At 35.6% G+C, this 22499-nt stretch overlaps 2 protein-coding genes across 5 annotated transcripts in view; both read left to right on the top strand.

Annotated features, from left to right (window-relative positions):
• The window catches only part of LOC110018736 (probable bifunctional methylthioribulose-1-phosphate dehydratase/enolase-phosphatase E1 1), a 65063-nt gene extending 57879 nt beyond the window's left edge, over window positions 1-7184 (top strand). Inside the window, exons 10-13 of one of the 2 annotated variants that reach the window (XM_020716149.1) lie at window positions 3127-3236; window positions 3392-3510; window positions 6776-6885; window positions 6990-7184. In XM_020716149.1, the coding sequence (XP_020571808.1) occupies window positions 3127-3236; window positions 3392-3510; window positions 6776-6867 (321 nt within the window). In that variant the 3' untranslated portion in view covers window positions 6868-6885; window positions 6990-7184. Of the gene's footprint in view, window positions 1-3126; window positions 3237-3391; window positions 3511-6775 lie in introns of both variants that reach the window. The other variant, XM_020716148.1, reaches the window with a different exon arrangement.
• Window positions 7185-9651: 2467 nt separating this feature from the next.
• The window catches only part of LOC110018756 (kelch domain-containing protein 4), a 91326-nt gene continuing 78478 nt past the window's right edge, over window positions 9652-22499 (top strand). For all 3 annotated transcript variants that reach the window (XM_020716178.1, XM_020716177.1, XM_020716176.1), the window contains exons 1-5: window positions 9652-9886; window positions 9995-10081; window positions 10428-10496; window positions 17608-17740; window positions 17832-17878. In XM_020716178.1, the coding sequence (XP_020571837.1) occupies window positions 9755-9886; window positions 9995-10081; window positions 10428-10496; window positions 17608-17740; window positions 17832-17878 (468 nt within the window). In that variant the 5' untranslated portion in view covers window positions 9652-9754. The remainder of the gene's footprint in view (window positions 9887-9994; window positions 10082-10427; window positions 10497-17607; window positions 17741-17831; window positions 17879-22499) is intronic.

The raw sequence follows: 22499 nt of genomic DNA, 5'->3' as shown, positions 1-22499 counted from the left end.
ATTAAAACACAATTTACTCGCGCGCGGCGACGCGACAAAATGGGTGTCCTCCCCGGGCAAAATCGATGTTCCGGACGCGTTGGCGCAGTCCGTTTCGTCATCCGGGGTCGCTCGGACGACGTCGTCGACAATCGGGTCAAAACGCGCCGAAATTTAAATTTTACAAAATTTTGACCCGCGATCGATTGTCCCAAAATGTTTACTTGAGCATTCGACAAGTAACAATGCAGACAATGCGAATTGCGGCGATCGGCCGGATCAGAAGGGGACGGAAGCGGGTTGAATTTCTAGAATGAGGCGGGTCCCACTTCTAAGGTTCTACGATAGTCGAAGGGAGATTCCTAAGGCTAGATCCTAAACCCTAGGAGGAATACTAGACCTCACGAAAATTGAGGTCAACAGGGGTTGAACCAGACTCTTTCAGGGGTTGGTTAAGCCGACCCCATTCATAGCCCCGCATCACATTTCCTTTGAATTTTTTTAACTGTACACAACGTCCTAGGCTCTAGAAGGCAGTGTCGCCATGCCCGATGCAGCTTCAGAACTAAAGAGCACGACACTCTAGATCCCTGAGTGGAGCGTCACAGAGCCCAAATGCAATGCCCTAGCTTCGACACCAACAATGTTGTCGAGCCCAGTCCATATTTAAAACCCGAGAGTGCTACACTGCAGTGCTCTGATGCCTGTTGGAGTGTTGCAACGCTATATTGCTGCAGCCCGACGCCCGTAATCGATATTTGAAAAATTTCTACTTATTGTGTCATCTTTGTCGGGTGGATTTCAAGGTTTTTCTTGTGCTAAGGAAAATATTGCTCTGAAGTGTTCCAAAGTATTGATAGCCTTGAGTTTAGTATAATTTGTACAATTCTTATCTTTTTTTTTATAGTTAATTTCTTGGTGTGTTATGACTCTGTAGTATTTTCTGGTTATCGGGTTTTTTCATGTTAAATATTGTGTTATTTACATTTTTTGTGGTTTTTTTTTATTTTGTGCTCTTAAGCTTTGCTTTGAATCTTTCGAATTGGTTTCCATTTCTTTGTTTTTTTTGGGTCTCTCGAATCGGCTTCCACAATTGCTTTGGATCTCTCCATTTTGTGCTCTTTTCTTTTTTATTTTTTTTGGGGTCCCTGTTGAATTGGGTTTAGGAGCAGTGTCTCTAGAATTTTTTTTATCGTACACAACACTTCAAGCCCTAGAAGGCAGCATATCTATGCCCGATGCAACTTCAAAACTCGAAAGCATGACATTCCAATGCTCTGAGGGGAGCATCGCCAAGCCTAGATGCAGCTCTCTAACGCCAAGACCGACAGTGCCGCAACACCCATTTCATATTCAAAGCCTGAGAGCGCAACCCTATAGAGCCTCTGATGCAACTCCCCAACACCTATTGGAGTGTTGTCGCGCCATATCGCAGCAGCTCATTTCCTGTAACCGGTTTTCGGAAAGTTCCTACTATTGTCGTCTTTGTTGACGATGGATTTCAAGTATTCTTTTGTGTAAAGGAGAAGGGTGTCCTAAAGTTTTTTAAAGTGTGGAGAGGCTTGAGTGTAGCGTAATTTGTATAATTTTCCTCATTTTCTTGATAGTGAATGTGGTGTGGCTCCGTGTTTTTTTTTCTCGTTGACTATTTTCATAGTAAATATTGTGCTCTTTGTATTTTCTGTGGTTTTCTTATTTTGAGCACTTCTGTTAAATGTTTTGCTTCGGATCTCTCGAATTAGTTTTCATAATTTCCTCATTTCTCTCCCAACAGTTGACAACGCAAATGGTGCTATTAGTAGTGTGCAATCGTAGAAGCAAAATATGCATATGACATGAGTAATTAATACTATAAATAGATTAAGTGCTTTAAAAAATTGTAATGGCACTTGGTATCTTTTAAGTAATGCTTAAAAAGATTTTTAGTAGAGCTAAATTATCAGGTGAAAAAAGTTTGAATTTGTACTATAAAAACCAGGCTATCTTAATCATTACAAAATTTCTTATCCACCGTGTAATTTCTTGCACATTAAGATAGATCAACATTTCATCTCAGAAATAATGAATATGGGCTAGTGCAATTAAATCATGTTTCAACAAACTTTCAAATTATAATATTCACATTACTGCCTTACCCAAAATGAGATTTGATAATTAATTAACAATCTGAATGTGATCAATATATACAATTCAGCTTGAGAAGGAATTTTGAACTAATATTCAACAATATATACATAACAGCTTTTTATTTATAATGATCCATAGATAACAACATTCCATTTCATGGTGATCTCATTAGGAAGAAAAATAATCCATGCTGTTAACAACGTTCCATCTCCTGGGGCTAAGCTGGTGATTTTTTTAAGAGAAAAAAAAACTCAGTTATTAAATCTCTTAGTTTTAATTTTCTTCTTTTCTTATTATTCAGAAATAGCTTTTATGTTTTTCCTTTTGTATGAAGGAAAATGCTAGGCCCATTACATTAATCATCATGGAATTCCTTTCAATGTTGTTGTTTTATACATCTCGGTTGGCTCGGGTTTGAATATGCTTTAATTGATTTGTTAACTTGTATTATATGTTATGTTGTTGAAGGCGGTTTATATAGGCTGCGGTTCCTCCTTTCTTCTTCTTTTCTTCTACTTAAAATTCATTATCCGGTCTGCTTTGTACAACTGTTATTCGGCTACACTTTTGTTCTTCTTGCAGTTTGCTGCTCCTAGATTGTTCTCTGTTGCTGTTGTGGTTTATTTCTGTGATGTTGTCTCTATGTTAGCTCTTTTATTGCAGCTTCTAGGTTCTACGCATAGCAAGCCTGATTCTGCTCATCTGATTTGTCCTTGTTTCCTTTTTTTTTTATGATGTGACTTGTTGATTTCTCTCTGAACTTCTGTGTGATAGTTTATAGGGAAATTTACATAAGTTGGACACAATTCTTACGTATTTACATATCTCACAACTAAACCAAAAATGTTATTCTGCATTTTCCGCCACATTGTTGGACTCTTTTCAAATTGGTCTTCGTGCTCATGGATTCCCCTTTCACCTAACGCTTTATGTCTTTAGCAAATGTATTCCTCTGTTTGTTTTGTTCAAATTATTGTTATCAGGTTCATCTAATAACTAAGAAGCAGCAAATACATTTAGGTTTACATATATTCTAGTGGGAGTAGAGAGGCTCAGAGGCTTCTCTTTGGACATTCAGAACATGGGGACTTGAGAAAGTATTTATGTGGATTTTTTGACACCACAACCGGGTAGGTTTTCAATTCAATTGCATTCTTCACGTATACTACCGACAGATTTCTTTCTCCCGGAAAAAAATTATGCTGCTATTTTGTTATTGTACTTTTTTTTTCCTTGCTTACTTAGGCTGAAGGGTTTTCCATGATTTCTTTTCTTACCTCTCCAGAAACAAACGAGAAACAAGGAGTTATTTTGAGATATCGCAGTCTGTCGGAGTAGATGCACCCTCACAAATCTTATTTATAACAGACGTTTACCAGGAAGCTGTTGCTGCAAAGGCTGCAGGTAGATTTATTTTGAACTTCATCCACCAATTTTTCTTAAAATTTATATTTTATTTATGCTTGATGCGCGCATTTGAAACATAGATACAGTTACAATGATTTACATACAATACAATGCAGCTATATTCTTAGGAAAAGAAATGGTTAACAGTTATAGTATGGTGTGCGTTTTTTTTTTCTTTTGTACATCAGTACATGTGTATAAATCAATGTACGTAACTAATTCAGGTATCAAAGCATGCATTTTAGGAATATTTACGTGTATGCCACTCAATTCTTCTCTATTTATATATCTATTACCTAAACTTTAATTTTTACCTAAATTCCACCTTATCTGTGCTTGAAAAAGTGCATTTCACTTTTTAAAAATCGAAATAGTGATATTTTTTATGTGATATGAAAACTTTGAGTGGTATAAAAGAAAAAAAAGCGAAGTTCAGGTGTTAGATATGCAAATACATATGAATTGGGTGGTATGTATGTAAATGCCCTATTTTTTTATCAATGGAAGTTTGTCAAATTTCAATAGGAATATTCCTTTCTCCTTTAAATACATAATGATACAGTAAATGCAGATATCATAAAGTCTAAAGCCGCTTTGAGTAGGTGGGTCAAATCATTGAAGCAACTAATAATCTGTAAATGGGACATTTTAAAATTAATTGCAGTGATATGTGTGCTTCTAGGGAATGAATCAGGTCAACCAAGTGCTTATGTTTGCTGCCTTTTTTAACCATAGATGCGGAGATTATTAGCTAAACCATTTGGTTCTGAATTGGGGGAGCTAGACCAACAGGGAGGCTTGACGGCCGACCAACTCTTAGGCGGGAACTACCCCCTTCCTCCTATCTACCTATTATAAATATGTTGCTTATTGAGTTAGGATTTAGTTTTTGTTTTGATTTTATAATTCTACCTTCAGGTTATTTCCCCTTGCTAGAGTTGTATTCGAATATAGGTGGTACTCTGCCTCTATTTTGCTCTGAGATGATGACTACCTCTACCTAATCTCCCACAGATCTCTCTCCCATGCTCGCTACCTTCCGCCCCCGCCACCCCTGCCGGTTTCCAGTCGTCGCTCCTTTCGTTTCATATTGGTTATACCTAGGGGTGTAAACGAACCGAACACGAACGAACAAAGCCTGTGTTCGTGTTCGGTTCGTTTAAAATTTAGTTTGTTTGAAATAAGCTCGTGTTCGTTTCTTAATGAGCGAGCCGAACACGAACCGAACACGAGCTGTTCGCGAACAACAAGCCAATTTGACATCCCTAATATTAATATATAAAAATAATATTATATATTAATTATATAACTTATATTATATAAATATACAATATCTATATTAGTATATTACTACTATAGTATATTAATATATTATTATTATTATTTTATTATATATTATAATTTATAAAATTTAATGTTTTAAAATATAATAAATTTTTTATATATAATTATTTTATATTATTTTATATTTCAAACAATAACGATTCGAACACGAACGAACGCATCACTGTTCGTGTTTGGTTCGTTTAACTAACCGAACGAAAAAAAATTGTTCGTGTTTGTCTCGTTTACTTATCGAACGAATCGAACACGAACCCATTAACGAACCGAGCACGAACTGTTCGCGAACAACGAGCTTTTTTGACAGCCCTAGTTATACCATCACAAATCCCACCAACACCCTTTTCTGCTTGCGGCAAACCTCACCCCATACTCCTACCAAGCTGGACATCGCCTGCTGCCAATCCTATAGGTCGCATACCCACTCCCACTTCTTTAACTGACAGCCTGCACCCCTACTCCTCTCATACCACCCCCACTCCTTTCCTACTAATACCACCATCTCATACTTTCCAACGAAACTCTCTTGTCGTTGCACCATGACTACCCCCTACAGCCCTAGCGGGATATTGATATTTGTCATGTTTTCTGTTCTTGTTTGTGAATCCTAGTTGTAACCCGTCGTTTTGAGTAAAAAAATTTGCTTTCGTATCATATTTTTGATATACTCCGGTATCAATTGGTATCAGAGGTGGCCTAATTCTAATTCTATCATATGATTTCCTAGCATCTACCATAACCAGAAATTTTCTTTCCTACCATCAAACACCTCCCACAAATCCCAAACTCTAATCATGCTACCAAAGAGATGCATGATGGACTCTGCCCAGGATGAGATACAGCGGGTGATCCGTCGTCTTAAGCAAACTGCCAGAGATTGATGATGGGACCCAGGGGAAGATTACCCTCGATCAAGATCTAAAGAGTCGATGGGGAGAAAGGGACGAGGATCTGAATCCGTTCCATAGGGAAGACATCAGTGATGAGGAATATAGACCCTAACACTTCAAAATTCAGTATCAGAGAAAGCTCAAAAGGTGACCACATATGGGGGACACGAGAATTTATGCATGAAAGTGGATCTACCTGAATTCGATGGAAGTATGGATCTAGACGACTTTCTTGGCTGATTGCAATCTATTGAGCGGATTTCCGATTATAAGAAAGTGCTAGAGGATAAACGGGTCATACTAATAACCATCAAGTTGAAGAAGAGCGCCTCTCTATAGTGGGAAAACTTGCGAAGGCAGAGAAAGAGAGAATGCAACGATAAAATTACCTTCCCTTAAAGTGGAGAATTGATCATCTCTGATTCGGTGACGAGTGTTTAAAGGATCCTTTTATAGAATGTCTGCACTTACTATTTTTTACAAACATAGTTCATCAATCATATGAGTTTTCTTTTCAACATATTTTGTACGATCATGATAGAGGTGATGAACGTAGCAATTTTACTGGCGTGGACAGTGGTTGAGCTAGAAATAGTACAATATTTTGTAATATAAATTCCATCTCGTATAAATTTTTATATTTTGTTTGAAAATAGAGTTTATTTTTTAAAGAGATGTATATAAAGTATTTAATGAGATAATTATATTCTTTATGATAAGATATTTAACATAGTTATAAAATATTTATCAAATTAGCAATCTAAAAATTATTAAATTATTATTAAAAATTTAACTTTAGGGGTACTGTTTTGTACTGTTAGTTTTTTTCATCATCCCATTCAATCAATTGCTTCTGAATTTTCTTAAGCTTTATTTTGAATCAGTCTCTCTACTGCTGAGGGAAAACACATTCTCCATTAAAAAAAAAAAAAGAGAGTCAATGAAACGGTTAAGTCTTCTTTTTATTGGCTATGCATGAACTTAAACCAAATCGCTTACTGCTATTATTTTTCTTTTGAACTATTTTGCAGGCCTTGATGTCATCATCTCCGTTCGTCCTGGAAACGCACCACTCCCAGATTGTCATGGATTTGAGACTGTCACATCCTTCGCAGACATATGATCAAATTGCATTGGAACAGTATTTTTCTGAAAAACTACCCCAAGTTTTTTTGAAGTTTGTGGATGTATATATACTTAAATGATGTATGGAGAAATTTACTTGGGTGTATTTTGGCAATACAGGCAGGTTTCCGTCACTCTTCGCATGTTTTGTTGTAATGGAATTCACTTGAGAAGACAGTCATGAAGAGCATTTTTCTTGGTTGTTGCGAAATGTTAAACGGCAGAGAAAAGGAGAAAAAAAAAGGGAAATTTATATACAGATTACACAATTCTTATGTATTTTACATATCAACCAACCAAAGTTTTATATTTACACTAATAACAGATTGGTGCCATGAACTAATGCATAAAAGTATGTTTTTCACTTTAAATAAATGTGATGTTAAAGATTTGCATGTAAATATAAATGTTTAGGTGTTAGATATTTAAATATATAAGAATTATCTGGTTTTTTTTTTTTTTTCATTTGTTTTTTTTTTTTAAGCATTAGCCCAAAAAATAAGTTTGAAATAAATTCACATCAAAATCATTTCCCCTCGCATTATCATTACCTACCGAGGGTTAGCATTATTTTATGTTCTAAGGGGGTGTTTGGTGACATACTTTTAACCAGAGCCAAAGATTTAATTGAAGTTCAAACATAAAAATAAAACAAAATTTAATCTTGCAATCTGTTAAAACGAAGTTCTTTGATTTCTGCTATTTTCTTACTTAATTTTAGATTCACTAAATCAGATTCATAGACGGATTTAAGGGAGTTATTCCATCATGGTTCGCGAGCGTGCATTTGTTAAATATGGATTTGATAAATTTAGATTTACTAAATTCTATTGAACGTAAATCTGGGTTGCAGCTAAACACGGCCCAAGACTTGCTCAGTTGCTAATACATAGTGAATATAAAACCTACAATCATTAATGCATGCATCTAAATATCAAGCTTCACATCATCATCATCATCATCATCATCATCATCATCATCATCATCATCAAGGAAACTATAAAAAGAATTTGACTAATTTCAACTCTATAAAGATACCACTTTAAGATAACTTTTAGTAATAATTTATATGATGTGGTGATCTAGCCTTCAACCTATAATTTGTTAATATTTAGGCCTGATTTGGTGATAAGTCACATGCCATGTACTGATTTTTATCTAATTGAAGTTAGACTACCTGTGTAATTTGATTCATTTAAGCTTGTTAAGGGTTCCATAGGCCAACCAAAATGGGTGCAAGACAAGGTCAAAGCCACCTTGGCAAAATTTATGTCAAGTAGTCTTGATCAAAGCCAATTTGGGCTAGCTTGTGCCTAAAATGGGTTGCCACCATATTAGCCAAATCTAATAGGTTTTAATTTCTCATATGGATCTTTAAGGTTAGCTGATTTACTTAAGGTAGTGAGTCCATGATTTCAATTAGGTTGGCTCAAGCCAAACTGATGAATAAGTCTGAATTGTATCTAATAAAGATGGGTTGGGTAGACAAGGTTTAGGCTAGGTACTTAGTTTCTGATGAACGACTATGCTTAAATGAATGGGGATACATGGTTTAATTGGCATATCACAAGCTAATTTAGCCAAATGGTTTTTTTTAATCAAGTTAAGCTAACTTAGGCTTACTTATGACTAAAATTCTAATCTAAACAAACTCTATTGGGCTCCAAGATCCTACGATGCATCAAGAGTAATGTCATGTTAGACTTAGATCCATCAAAAGTCAATTAGATCAATCTAACCCTGGAAGGACAGATGATGTTAAATTTGGGTCAAGTTTAATCAACATAGAATTGATATGACTTAGGAGACATACATTTAAGTCCGTGTATTGACCGTAAGTTTAAAATTGATTCTAATTCCAAGTGGGGCAATCTATGGGTTAAGTGAGTCAAGTTACTTTTAATTTGGGTAAATTTTAATCTAAAACAAATTAAACAAATGATCACTTGATTTAAGCTTCTAATAAGGATACATGGAGTCTAATAAAGTATGATTAAATTAAGTTAAAGGCGCTGTTGACCTCAGTTTTGGTGAGGTCCATATAATCTTTTATTTTCTCATATTTATAATCTAGAATCTAGTATAAATAACTCTTTAAATGCTATCCTAAAGGATTAACTGCTTGCTGAAATCCAAATTAAAATTAAAATTAAAATCAAAATCAAATCTTCATTGCTTTTAATTAGAAATATACAAATTTTGATCCTTAACATATATATATTTTTTTATGTTGAGTTGATCATAGTTATGCTATTTAAAATTAAGGGTTGAGTATCTTGTAGATCATTAACGTGCCTTTAGGAACTCATTGAGCCTAATGCTTGACTTTATGCCTTAGGTCATCTTAAACCCCTTTAACTCACCATATGGACTAAGTTGTTCAAGCTCATTTCATTGACTTAGTCAACTTATGAGAGCCACCTAAGCAATATTTGGCTTCCTTTTAATTAACTTTATTGGTTTAAAATAACCTTGAGTTCCATCATGTTCATTTTTGAATCAAGATTGAGGTGAATAAATTTTTTTAATAAAACATAAAATTTAAATTTAACAAAATTAAAACAATTTTAAAATATAGTAAAATGAAGCATAATACAAACAAAATAAAGCACTACAATACAAATAAATAAACATATAATCAAAAGATTAAAAATCAAATTTAGGCATTTGATGTATACATCTATAGAAATTTTATGGTAAGTATGTAAATTTCACATATTAGAAATTTATTATTTAATTTTAAAAATTAATCTACCTGAACCGGACAGCCGGTTTATTTGCATCGCCCACCCCTCACATTTATGGAAGCAGACCGATCGCCCATCAAGGGAGAACCACCTTGCAGCCGGCCGCCGCTGCTCGCCGAACAGAAGAGTGAATAGGTTATGGGGAAGAAGAGCAAGAAGGCCGGAAGAGGAAAGGAGAAGACGGAGAGGAAGACCGCTAAGGCCGAAGAGAAGCGGGTCCGAAGGGAGAGTAAAAAGGTCGCCGAAGAAGACGACATCGATGCTATCCTTGTAATCTGCCACACGCCCTAAGTTCCCTTCTTCCCTTTTGTACTTCCATTTCTGTCTTTTTAGTTTTCTTTTTTTTCCCGAAACCAATTGGCTTCTTGGCTGAGACAGAGGAACATACAAAAGGAGGAGGCCAAGAAGAAGGAGGTTCATGTGGAGGAGAATGTCCCCGCTCCATCCCCTCGATCCAATTGCACGGTAAGTGACGCAATTCTTCCATGGTAGCAAAGCTTGCGGTGAAGTTATATCTGTAAAGTAGACATTTTTGAACTGACTGTAACTCAGAGAAATGGAATCGTCTCCCTCATATTTCAAAACGAAACAAAGAAGAATATCTTAAAAACTCGTATTTTGTATAGATTTTCTTATGGATCACTGTTAGTAAATCTGAAATAATCCAATCTTTAGGGGTGCTTTGCTCATCACCTCATTAAAGTATAATCGCACTCAGATCAATCTGTTAATTAAAATTGCACTTCATGTCCTTAAGGTGAGGCGAAGAGTTTTTATTTTGCAATGTATCTAATATTTTCCTGTAATATAGTTGTCCATAAATCCATCGAAGGAGATGGAGCTGATTTTATATGGCGGAGAATTCTACAACGGAACTAAGGTATTGTTTAGAATTATGTAATTATTTTTAAATATATGTTATATTTTATTTTGTTTGCTTATTTTAGTGTGCTTTTTCTTTTCTTTATTTTTTCTATCACTACCTTTTTTTCCAATATTATGTGTTTTAACTAATTTTTTTCGCACAGTTTATAGAAATGACTTTGGTCCACCTTTTTTTTTCTTACTTCTCAATCCTTTGCATCAGTTCTATTTATTTTTATTATTGCTGGATTTTTTGCTCCATAATTAGAAATAGCTGGTGGTAGAATAATAATGTCCAAGAAGAGATAAGATATAAAAATGTATGTTATAAAAATTGATTTAAATTTAAATGCTTAGAGAATTGAAAAAAATATGAAACGCCCGTAGGGAGTCTAAGAGAATAATCTGTGATGCTAAAAATTTTGCTTTAAATGGTCCTTATAATAGATTAGATACTAAGGAGAGTGAAAAATATATATATAAACTAGCCAAAGAAAGAGAAAATAAAAGTAAAAATTTAAATAAGTAAAGTTTATTAAAAATGAAAATCAAAAAGTGCTTTTCTTAGAAAAAGATATTCAAAATAGGTGGGTGAGTTATTTTGATAAACCTTTTAATGAAGTTTCGGAAAAGACGATCGACCTTAGTGACCTTAATAACGTTAATAATAATAAAATATTTCATTTTTACCGTCACATTAGTAAAAAAGAAGTTGAGGAGACTTTAAAGAAAACTATGCCTGGAAAGTCTGTAGGATCTGATGATATCCCAATTGAAGTGTGGAAATATTTGAGATATTTTGGAGTTTCTTGGCTTACTAAACTCTTTAATATTATTTTAAAAACTAAAATGATGTCTGAGGATTGGAGGAAGAGTATTTTGGTTCCCATTTTTAAGAATAAAGGGGATGCACAAGAATATACCAATTATAGAGGAATTAAGTTGTTGTGTCATACTTTAAAATTATGGGAGATGGCAATTGAATATAGGTTAAGACGTATTACAAAGGTTTCTCATAATCAATTTGGCTTTATGCCGGTCAGGTCTACTATGGAAGCTATACATTTATTGAGAGGTTTGATGGAGAAGTTCAGAGATAACAACGAAGATCTACATTTGATTTTTATTGATTTAGAAAAGGTGTACGATAAGGTTCCAAGAGATATCCTTTGGAGAGTTTTTGAGAAGAAAGGTGTTGATATGATTTATATTCAAGTCATTAAAGATATGTATACAATGTGTTCGGACAGAAGTGTATTGACCAAATATTTCCCTATTTCTATTGGTTTACATGAGGGATCGGCTTTAAGCCCATATTTTTTTGCTTTAGTTATGGATGAACTTACTGGGCATTTACAGGAGGATGTACCTTGGTGTTTGCTTTTTGCTGATGATATCCTTCTTGTGGATAAGACGAGAGAAAAAGCTAAGGAAAACTTGAATTATGCTTGAATTATGGAGGTTCTAAAGGCTTTTGTTTGAGTAGAACTAAAACTTTTGTTTGAGTAGAACTAAGTTTGAGTAGAACTAAAACTCAATAAATGAAATGTAATTTGCTCTAGTGACAGAAATGTAACAATGGGTGATCAAATTATTAGAAGGTGTGAACGCTTTAGATATCTCGGGTATATTGTTTAAAGGGTTGGCGATATTGTTGGGGATGTTATTACTAGAATTCAAGTTGGTTGGTTGAAGTGGAAGGAAAGGTGAGGGGAAGAGAAAGAGGGAGAAAGGAGAAAAGGAAGAAATGGAAAGAGGGAGAAAGGAGGAAAGGAAGGAATAGGGGAGGAGGGAATAGAAGAAGGGGAGGGTCCGACAACCAGCCCAGCCCCCCTCGAGGACCGGTCGGTCTTCTCCCAAGCCCCACATCAGTCTTTCAGGGTTGGAAGCGCTTCGACTTCATCTGTCGAAGTTTTGGTTCTCTATTGCCGTTCCCAGAGTGCGACTTGATAGAGCCAAAGGAGAATACATCAGCCTGATATCTTGGTGCTTGAATCCTAGTATTAGTAATGTGGTGCAACTACAACAGTACTGGACGCTGGGGGATGTCCAGACATTGACATTGAAAGTGGAAATGTAGCAGAAGCAGAGCCAACCACCACCACCCTCCAGGTAGCCACCCATAGTTGGAGACAACAACACGAGTACTCCACAGAGAGTTGAGAAAATTAGTTCAGATAGGGATAAAGCCCCCCTCATAGTTACAGTGCTCGCTAGAATATGCTTCAAATGTCACGGATTTTGGCACATAGCTTCTAACTGCCCAACGGGCAGAGTCGTGTTTTATCGAGCAGAGCAGCAGAGAAGAGGTTAGCGAGGAGTGGGAAGTAGGGGTGTAAATGAGCTGAACACGAGCGAGCCCAGACTTAGCTCGCGTTATATTTCGAGGTCAAAAAGTGTGTTCGTGTTCAGCTCGTTTGCTTAGTGAGCTGAACACGAGCCTTTCACGAACAAAGAGTCGTTTTGACAACCCTAATCACGTAGCCATAAGATGTTAAGGATTGGGGCAAGATTTAATTTTTATTCTATTTTCTTCATTAATAATTTTAATTGATTATAAATCTTTGTAGCCTTGTAGTCAATTAAATTTTTTAAAAATACTACTCATTAAAGATATATATAATTGATTAGTAGTATTTCAAGCCAAAACGAGCTGAACACGAACGAACAAATATTGGTTCGTGTTGTTCGTGTTCGACTCGTTAACTTAGCGAATGAGCCGAACACGGAAGTTGAGGAACAGGGTGAGGAGGAGCAGCTTCCACCAGATGAGGAAGAGGCACTTGTGATTTAACAAATTCTGCAGGCCAAAGAAATTAGGGATCCTCAATGGCTTCTCCACAACATTTTTCTACACGCATTGCACAATGAACGAAAAGGTATGCATTTTTATCATCGGCGGGGGTAGTAGCAAGAATGTGACATCAACTCAATTGGTAGATAAACTGAGACTTACGACTCAAAGGCAGTCCCAACCATACTGACTTTGTTGAAGAAAAAAAATAGGGTCAGCATCGACCGAAAATGCCTGTTAGAGTTTCCAATAGGGAGTCAGCTGCATAACCAGGTACGATGTGATGTGATCTCCACGGATGCGTGTCATCTTCTGCTAGGAAGACCGTGACAATTTGACCAGAAAACTCAACACGATGGATTTATAAACACGTATTCCTTCACCAAGGATGACAAACACCTCATTTACTTTCTTTGGTAGAATTCTTGAGACATGAGCCCTTACCAGTAGAGTAGCGGGACTGATTTTAGTGACGAACAATTCTCTATCACCATGGCCATCACCGTGCAAGATATTTTACTCCTAGGAGATTGGGCCGAGATGGAGGTGAGCTCGCAAGTGCTTTAGGAGGCGATACAGTCGACAGTGAGATCCAGGTGCTGACATGATTAAAGACAAGGGACCAGAAGCTTTGACATGTTGTGTTGAAGCTTCCCCAACCTCACGTGACTGACTCAGGGATTGGGAGAGAATTGATTGGTCCTCAAAGAAGGGAGGCTGCCACCCCCTGCTTCCTCTTCCCTTTTTTTCCTTTTTCCCCCCCTTTCCCTTTTTCCTCCTTTACATTTTTGTTCCTTTCATTCTTTTCTTTTTTTTCTTTCCTAACACTTTCCTATTTTAAATCCTTTCCTAAAATCTAAAATCATGATTATATCTTATTCTACCTTCTTATTTTAAAACCTTTCTTATTTTAAATTCTTTCTTAAAATCTGAAAACTTGATTATATTTTATTTTGTCTTTTTATTTTTATTACCTAAAATAAGTCTAGCTTCTTTTATAAATTGAGAATGATGTGCTTAGAGTTAGGGGTATTGTTTTTGATATATGAAATCAGGATTTAGCCTTTGTATTTTCCTCTTTGAGGGTTGTATCTGACGTAGAGGTAGTGTTATGACCGTCCCTCGTCTGAGGTGGCGATCGTCTCCACATGTCTGGATGGTGCTCCGGCTGTAGCTTGACCCTGATGATATATTTATTTATTATTCCTCCCTTCTTGCTGCTGTCCACCCGCTTCCCAGCCCTACAACAGACCACCGTACCTCTTCCCTAACAACTGCCGACTGCTGTCCTCCCTCCAACCTGCTGCCAGCCTTCTCCCAATAAAGCCACAGCTCCCCATACTCCATACCAACACTCAGCTGCCCTTCTTGAACAATCCAATCTTGCTGTTCACCTTCCTAGAATTTCTTCCAACACTCAGCCGACCCACTTCCAGCAGTCTACCTTGCTGTCTAGGCCTTTCCCATCACTGGCAGCGCTTCCTTGCTCGTTGTCCACCCTGAGAATGTGCTGACGAGCCTTCCCAGCTGCTGCCCCACCTTCCCAGCTTGCTACCCCACCTTCCAACCTATCTCCTAGCTGCCGAACAAACCTTTCCACCACCTTAACCTACTGCCTTCCTCCTTTAGCTCACCCTCCAACTCTTGCCAGCCCCTCTCCCCCATTCACAATAGTTGTCCCCATGCCTCCGGATCCATTATCTTGAATACACTTTCGAGGTGTAGACTTGTGTCTTTGTGTTTGTTTGTCATTTATTTCATGTCTTGAAGAGTCGTTGTGTCCGATTTCAAATTAAATAATAATATTTATGTTTCTTTTGTGGTTTGGGCTTTCTCATCCGGTATCATTGCCCACGTCAACCCTCATATTTTTTATAGAGGTACATGATATGATTCTTATGTGTACCAAATTTGACCTAGTTGTTAATGAATTGCTTATTTCTCTTCACTTGATCATATGTTGTACGAAGTCTATATGATTACAACTTTATAAAATCTCCTTCAAGTATCTATGATATTTTCTGACTACTTAGTAATCTAAATATCCAAAATTAACTCTACAAACTAGCCTTTATCTCTATTCTATTATGATTCTTTTGTTGTAGTAGATCTTAAGCACATAAACATATTAAGTCTTAATATCACTTTTTTTAAAGTCACTTTCTTTGATTATTATCAATTTCGTATCCACTAAATTTGCTTGAGCTCCAGCTAGCCATTGCTTTATTAATTTAATCGTATAACTTTTTAAATTAAATGTATTATTTAAACTTTATATTTCCTTAGAAGGGGCTTCACTCACTAAGGCCCCGTTTGGGGCAGCTTATTTCGTGTGGTGGTGTTTTGAAAATGCACCAGGTCTGTTTGGGTAAACTGCGTCTTGACAGCTTATGCGTTTTCAAAATACTGAAAATAATGTTTTCTCACCGCACTATCTAGGTGTGGTAGCAGCTTTCTGGCAGTGGTCTGACCGTTCTAAAAAAATTAAAATTTATAATAACTACCGCACCTAGCTTATCAGTAGATTATTTTTAATCAGCTTATCAGCAGATTATTCAATAAGCTGTAGCTGCCCCAAACAGACCCTAAATCTGTCATCTAAAATTACCATCTATGGCTATCTTGATAAACATGTCCACGTCTACGAAAATTTTCATTTAAAAAGTGTTATCTATTATGATACACCACTTTGGTTAATCTTTATAAGGTTCTCTACATCCAATGTGAAAAATAAAGAACAAAAATGGAGGAAAAAATAGTTGATCCTTAATATAGTCTTACTGTGATTCAATTTTTGTTACGCTATTTTTAATTACAATAATTGCTCTATTACACACGCGTACACTTATTAACTGCATTTTAACACACACACACCTTATAACTGCATTTTACTGTTACGATGATCTTTTATTCTCAGCATTGGTCAAAATTTTTAGGGTATTTATTCATATGTCTTTTGAAGATCAACACAAAATATATGACAAACTTTTTCTCTCTTTACTTTCTCGTCAGTTGCTTTAATAACTGCATTTTAACACACACACACACACACACTTAATAACTGCATTTTACTTTTACTCATCAAATTATTTGGGGTATTTATTCATATTTCTTTTGAAGGTCAATACAAACTATTTGAAGAACTTTTTCTCTCTCTTACTTGCTCATCAGTTTCCTTAAAACTTAAATCATCTTTATAATAGATCTTAGCTTATGATTAAAATGGAGAAAAGTGTTAAAATGGTCCTTTGACTTTTTGTCGGGGGCCATTTTAATCCTTGAGTTAATAAAAGTGTCAATTTAATCCCTGGAGTATTTTAATATGAGTTTAAATTGTCTCTAATGATGGCTATTTTAGCCCTTATTAAAAAGGTCCAGGGACTATTTTAAATAACTAAATTATTGCTATCACAGCTGTGCTTACATTCAAAGAAATATGGAACTATTTGATTAACTATTGGCTCTTTTTCTTATCATTCCATAAAAGAAACCATTTGCTATTCTTGTTGGTACAACCGTCGGTGCATTCCTTTCAAACTTTTTCAAATGGATATAAATATTGTCTCAAAAGACTTCTCTTTTTTGTAGATTTACTTTCAGTGTTGTATCTAATGCTACCTGAAAGTTTTTTGTTTGTTTGATAGAAAAGAAAGAAGTGTAATTTGGCAACTTTATTGTTCAATTTAAATCTTATAAAGGACTTGTTTTTCCCACTTCAACGAGTATCTATATTACTTTGATTTGATTTAATTTAAAATCATTACGTGCGATGTGAGACTCCACAAAGGCAAAGCACTATGGAGCTATTTGGCTTGTTGACATCCGGTATATAATGTTATGGATGCCATCCTTTAGGTTTCTTGATATTTTTAGAAAACATTCATAAATTATGTTTAAGTAGTAATTTGTTGACATCTAAATTTAGGTCAAATATATTAACATTGTTTCAGTATTTGATGGTTAAAATTGACAATAAAAAGAAATAACATATTATTGAATCATTCTAGAGCACACTACATTATTCAAGCTACTTTTGAACCATATGCATTGCATTTAAACTACATTAGATTATTATTTATAAAGCATTGTTAGTACATCGTAGATTCAATTCCATCTATGTTGTTACCGTCTTAGTTAAAAATTATTAATTTTCTTCTTCTTTGAATTCGTACATGAGCTGTATAGTGATCCCCACTTTTGATCCCGATAAGAGTAAATGTGATTTCATGGTTCTTCAGCTATTCATTTGTGCTTGTTTATACATTTTTTGGGCTTAACCATCACCAATTTTGACATTTAGACCAAATATTGATAGGTTGAGTTTCTATTGCAGACTTTTGTTTACGGTGATCTATATCGCTATGATGTCGAGAAAAATGAGTGGAAATTAATATCAAGCCCAAATAGTCCCCCTCCTCGTAGTGCTCATCAGGCAGTTGCTTGGAAAAACAATATTTATATATTTGGTAAGGTAATCTCGTTCTATAATTTGACATTGAGAAAAAAATAGAAGCATCATAAGTCATTTGATTGCTTTAATTCTTTTTTTCCCATTAGGCGGCGAGTTCACTTCTCCAAATCAAGAACGGTTTCATCATTACAAGGTAAAGCATTCTGAGATATTTTTCTTATGCTCACAATAGTTAATCTTCGTTTATTTACTTGCAAAAATTTATAGATTATAAATATGAACTATGTTGCTTTCTTGGCTATAAATTTTCTTTCTTAGTTTGGTATAAATGTTGTTTTTCTTTGGATTACATTTGAATCGTTTTTCAGGCTATAGGCCCATGTAGTATACAAAATAATTTTTTTTTTGCTTTGAAGGGTGAAGTCACATGATACCTGTTTTGGTTAATTGAAGTGCACATATCAGAAGAAATATTACATATATCATAAATTTAACAGTCATCATAAAAATGAAAACCATGAAATGATATATGGCTTTTTAAGTAAAAAATTAATCATGGAAATTATTAGCAACTAGTAAGCAATAGGGCAAACACGCAGTGTGATGAGCAGCTGATGATATTAACTTATTGTTGAATTGGTATTATTCAATCAAGATGGGTCAGAGTGCATTCTGAAATGCAACGATGACACACACATTACCGTATTAACTGCACCTTATATTATGTAAAGCCCTCTTCTTTGGAATATTTTGCATGACCTTACTATCCACTATACACCACACTCGGAAGCAGGTTTTCTTGCGCTTTTAACAACATGGTAGATATTAAGGCTAGTAATTGAAATTTTATCAATTAATTATCTATGTTGCTGGTACTTTTGATAAGTTGGTGCTTATCACGGCTCATATTTTATATTCTATATTTTTTATGGGCGTTGCACGTACATTGCTTCCTTTTGATGACATAGCTTTTCCACGTTTATTTCTCTTTCAAGATTTTTCAGGTTTTCTTCTCTTTGGATGTTTTTGTACACTTCAGTTTTTTTATTTTATCTTGCCTTAACTGATTCTTGTGCGTAATTCATTGGATTACACAATCTTGAAGTGTTTTTTTTTTCAATGTATTATCATTTAGCACCTTAGCATCAGTAGGTTTATGATACCGGAGTTTAACCAACTTCAGCAGGAGCAGGAAAAGTAATTATTATTTTTGAAAACAAATAGGGGTTACAAACAAACACTCGAAATGAGAAATAACAACAGAGACGACACACAAACTCAACTGGGGTTCGATCCAAGGATGGTTGTGGTTGACTAGGTGGAGTGGAAGGCCGGTAGGTGGCTGAACGAGCGGTGAGCAGGGCTGGTAGGACAGCAGGTTTGATACTCCCTAGTAAGCGCCAGTGAAGGGGAAGGCGAGGTGGCAAGACAGGGCTGGTTGGTGTGGCTGGGATGGACAAAAACTAGGTTGGGAAGAGGTGGAGGCAGGGATTGGTATGGCAGAACTGCAGGTAGACATCAAGGAGGCGTTGTTTCGAGCGGCTGCAGCAAGGAAGGGGCGGTTGGGAACAGTGTGGGAAGGATGCAAAGGTGTTCTGGGAAGGATTCATCATCTCGGAAGTGAGATACAATCGGAGAACCACTCGACCCTTGGATACAACTCTGTTAGGGAAAAATTGAGACTTTGACCTCTGTTTCACGCAAGAAAGCTAACCTTAAGATATCACGAAAGCATAATAATATGATAATGATGAGTGGTCTAAGAGGACCGACCGACTCTTAAGAAGGCTTGGACTGGTTCAGTCCAGGCATCAAACATGACTCCCATGTCATCCATTGTCATGGTTGGGAAGCCGACTCGGTCTCTTGGGATTGTGGTAACTTCGACCTTATCCTTTGAAGCTCCCGTCGTCCAATCATATGGATTCAGGTCAGCCATATTGAAGGTGGCGAAAATTTTATACCTGATAAGTCAATCTTTTAGGCATTGTCATTTTAAAGCACATCCTGATAGAATAAGTATCCATCATTTTTTGATATAATATGAGCTGTAGGCGTATATAGACATAGAATCTCACAAATTAACTCTCGAGCCATTAAATCGTTACTTTACCTCTACCACTCCTTGTGCTCGGCTGAACACATCCGATAAACAAATTCGTCTAGAGGAATTGGCTCTAGAGTGAAATCAGTGGCATGCTGAACCTTTTTGAGTGGCAATCACCCAATTAGTAAATTGTCGATCATGATGCCTGACAATTTCTTCCACGGGGGATGGTCCTTTTCAAATATCGGCTCATTAGACTCACTATCTTCGGGAATATCCAATATTAATCCATCGGGAGTTTCGCTCATGAGGGTTGAGTCGCTAGCGCCTCTTTCTCATCAGCTGGTCGTTTAATTTTCTCTTTGAATTCTTCCTCTTCTATATCACTATCCATTTCTTCAACTGTTCCCTACTCAGTGAAAGTGTTTGTTTTTTTTGCTTGGGTAATCTAATTCAATATGCCCAAATCCGTGATACTTGAAACACTTTCTAGCCAGTATAGATTTGGGAATGCTGGTTGGCTCCTATTTGTCACTCTGAACTAGTTTTTCTTAAAGACGGGATCGGCTTGGATGTTCCACTTGGTGCACTTTTGTTGCTTGATCCCTGCGTTGAATTCTGCCAATAAGATGTGGTTGTCACCCGATGATGTTGTCTCTTTGCCTCTAGGGCCACTGTGTGAACATTCTATAATGTCTGATAAGGTTAAAACACCATCACATTGCCAATAAATGATTTCAATCCTCTCGGTTATGGAGTTATGATTTTCTTCTTGGGTTCCACCAGCCCATATTTCAATATAAGCTCCTCGAAATCAACTTTGTACTCTCTACTGAGAGATCTTGTTGTTGTAGGTGATGAACTCTCGAGAACATGTCTTGTATTAAATGACCTAGTACGTACTTGCGCTGCATCTCTCGTTTCATCTTTGGAGCAGGTAGTAGTTTTATTTTTCCCTCTGTTGTATAAGAAGCTTCAGTTTCTCCAACCACAAAAATGCATCTAATGCATCTTTCTCCAGCTTAGCTAATTTACTTGTAACTTAAATGTGGTAAGTTGGCGGCCTGAGCCAAGTTGAGCAACTTTTCGTTTTTCAAGAAATAATGTTTAGTGAGGTTAGGATTTGGAATTGCGCCATTTGAGCAATGGTGGTTAACCATTTAAATTTACTCATGATGCTTTGAAATTTGAAAAATTGAAACTTGGGAACCTATCTTATATGGCTCCATTCGATTTGTTTGACGCTCAAAATCTATCCGGGTCAATTTTTTTATTTTTCTTGGGTCGTGGGATTCTATTGATCCCAAAACCTGAGTAATGCTGACAGAACAAATTAGGGCATGGCCATGCTTTTCCATTTTTCTCTGTGCATTTTCTTACACTTGAAATTTTTTGAGTCTCCGTTCATTGATATCCACCATAATAAGATCCAGGTTTCTTATAATGTGATATGTGTTTTAAACTTCAAATCAAGCTCCATGGTTCTTCTACTAGCTTAGGTGTGTGTTAGAAAAAAAAAAAAAAAGAAATCGGAGTCCAATTTCGGATTTATGACCACCAATATATAGAACATGTTATTTTGCTTTTGGTGCAACCTATGATGCACTGCTACTCCTAATTAAGGAGCAATGCGGTGCCACACACGGACATATGACATAAAAGTGTCCCATTTAAATAATATTTTAGTAAAAGAAGTAACATATGTCTAAAATGAATGAATTCAAATTTTAAATTTTTTTTAAACATGTATCGTTTTTAGATTCAAATTTTAAAGAATCTTGTTTTTTATTTAAATATTAAATTTATTTTGAGATAATTCAAGACAATTTAGCTTACCTTTTCTATATCATAAATTAAATCAAATTTCTGAATTCCTTAGTATTTGAAAGTTAATGTAATTAAGTTTATTATCATGTTTTATGTATTGTTCTTAATGTTCTATTTATTTAGTTTTTATCAATTTTTTATAATTTATATTAGGAAGATTTTAATATGTACTACACAATTTTTATGTATTCACATATTGAACACCTAAACTTCAATTTTTTACATATATTCCACCTTACCTATGCATTAAAAGGTGTATTTAATTTTTTCAAAGTTAAAATAGTAATATTTTAGATGTGATATGGAATATTTGGTTGGTTTAAATATAAAAAACAAAATTTGGGCTTATATGCCTTTTTATATTGTAATACCATGTCCAACGCGTGTACGTGTCTTATATTTTGAATAATAAAAGTGTCATGTGTCTGGTCATGTCGTATCGTGTTCGCGTCCTCATGTTTGTATTTGTGCATTGTAGGGTACCACAGTTGATGATCTTCTAATGTTGTTTTGATTTGTTAAATTAGCATGATAGGTGCATTTAAGGCTTTATTGGCTTGCCTAAAAAATTAACTTTTCATATTATAAGGCAATTGACAACAAGTCAAACAATGCTATTACAACTACATGTATGTTTGTAAATATCAGAGTTAACTCAAATAATAATAGGAATGCAAATATTATTATTGAAACGAAAATAGGTGGTTACAGTCAAACACTATTCAAAGGGAAATACAATGGCATACACAAACAAACGTAATTAACCTGTATCCAAAGGTGTTGGTCGGTTTGTTGAGTGGACATCAGAAGGAAGGTGATGAGGCAATGAATGGTTGTAGGAGGAGGAAGGAGAAGTTGTGGGGAACTGCGATGGGGAAAAATGGAGGTTAGTCGGCTGGAAGACAACAAGCATGGGCTAGTTGGAGGTCTGGAACAACGA

Source organism: Phalaenopsis equestris, unplaced genomic scaffold (genome assembly GCF_001263595.1).
Source record: "Phalaenopsis equestris unplaced genomic scaffold, ASM126359v1 Scaffold000036, whole genome shotgun sequence".
Classification (NCBI taxonomy): Eukaryota; Viridiplantae; Streptophyta; class Magnoliopsida; order Asparagales; family Orchidaceae; genus Phalaenopsis; species Phalaenopsis equestris.
This window is presented reverse-complemented; position numbering and strand designations above follow the sequence as displayed.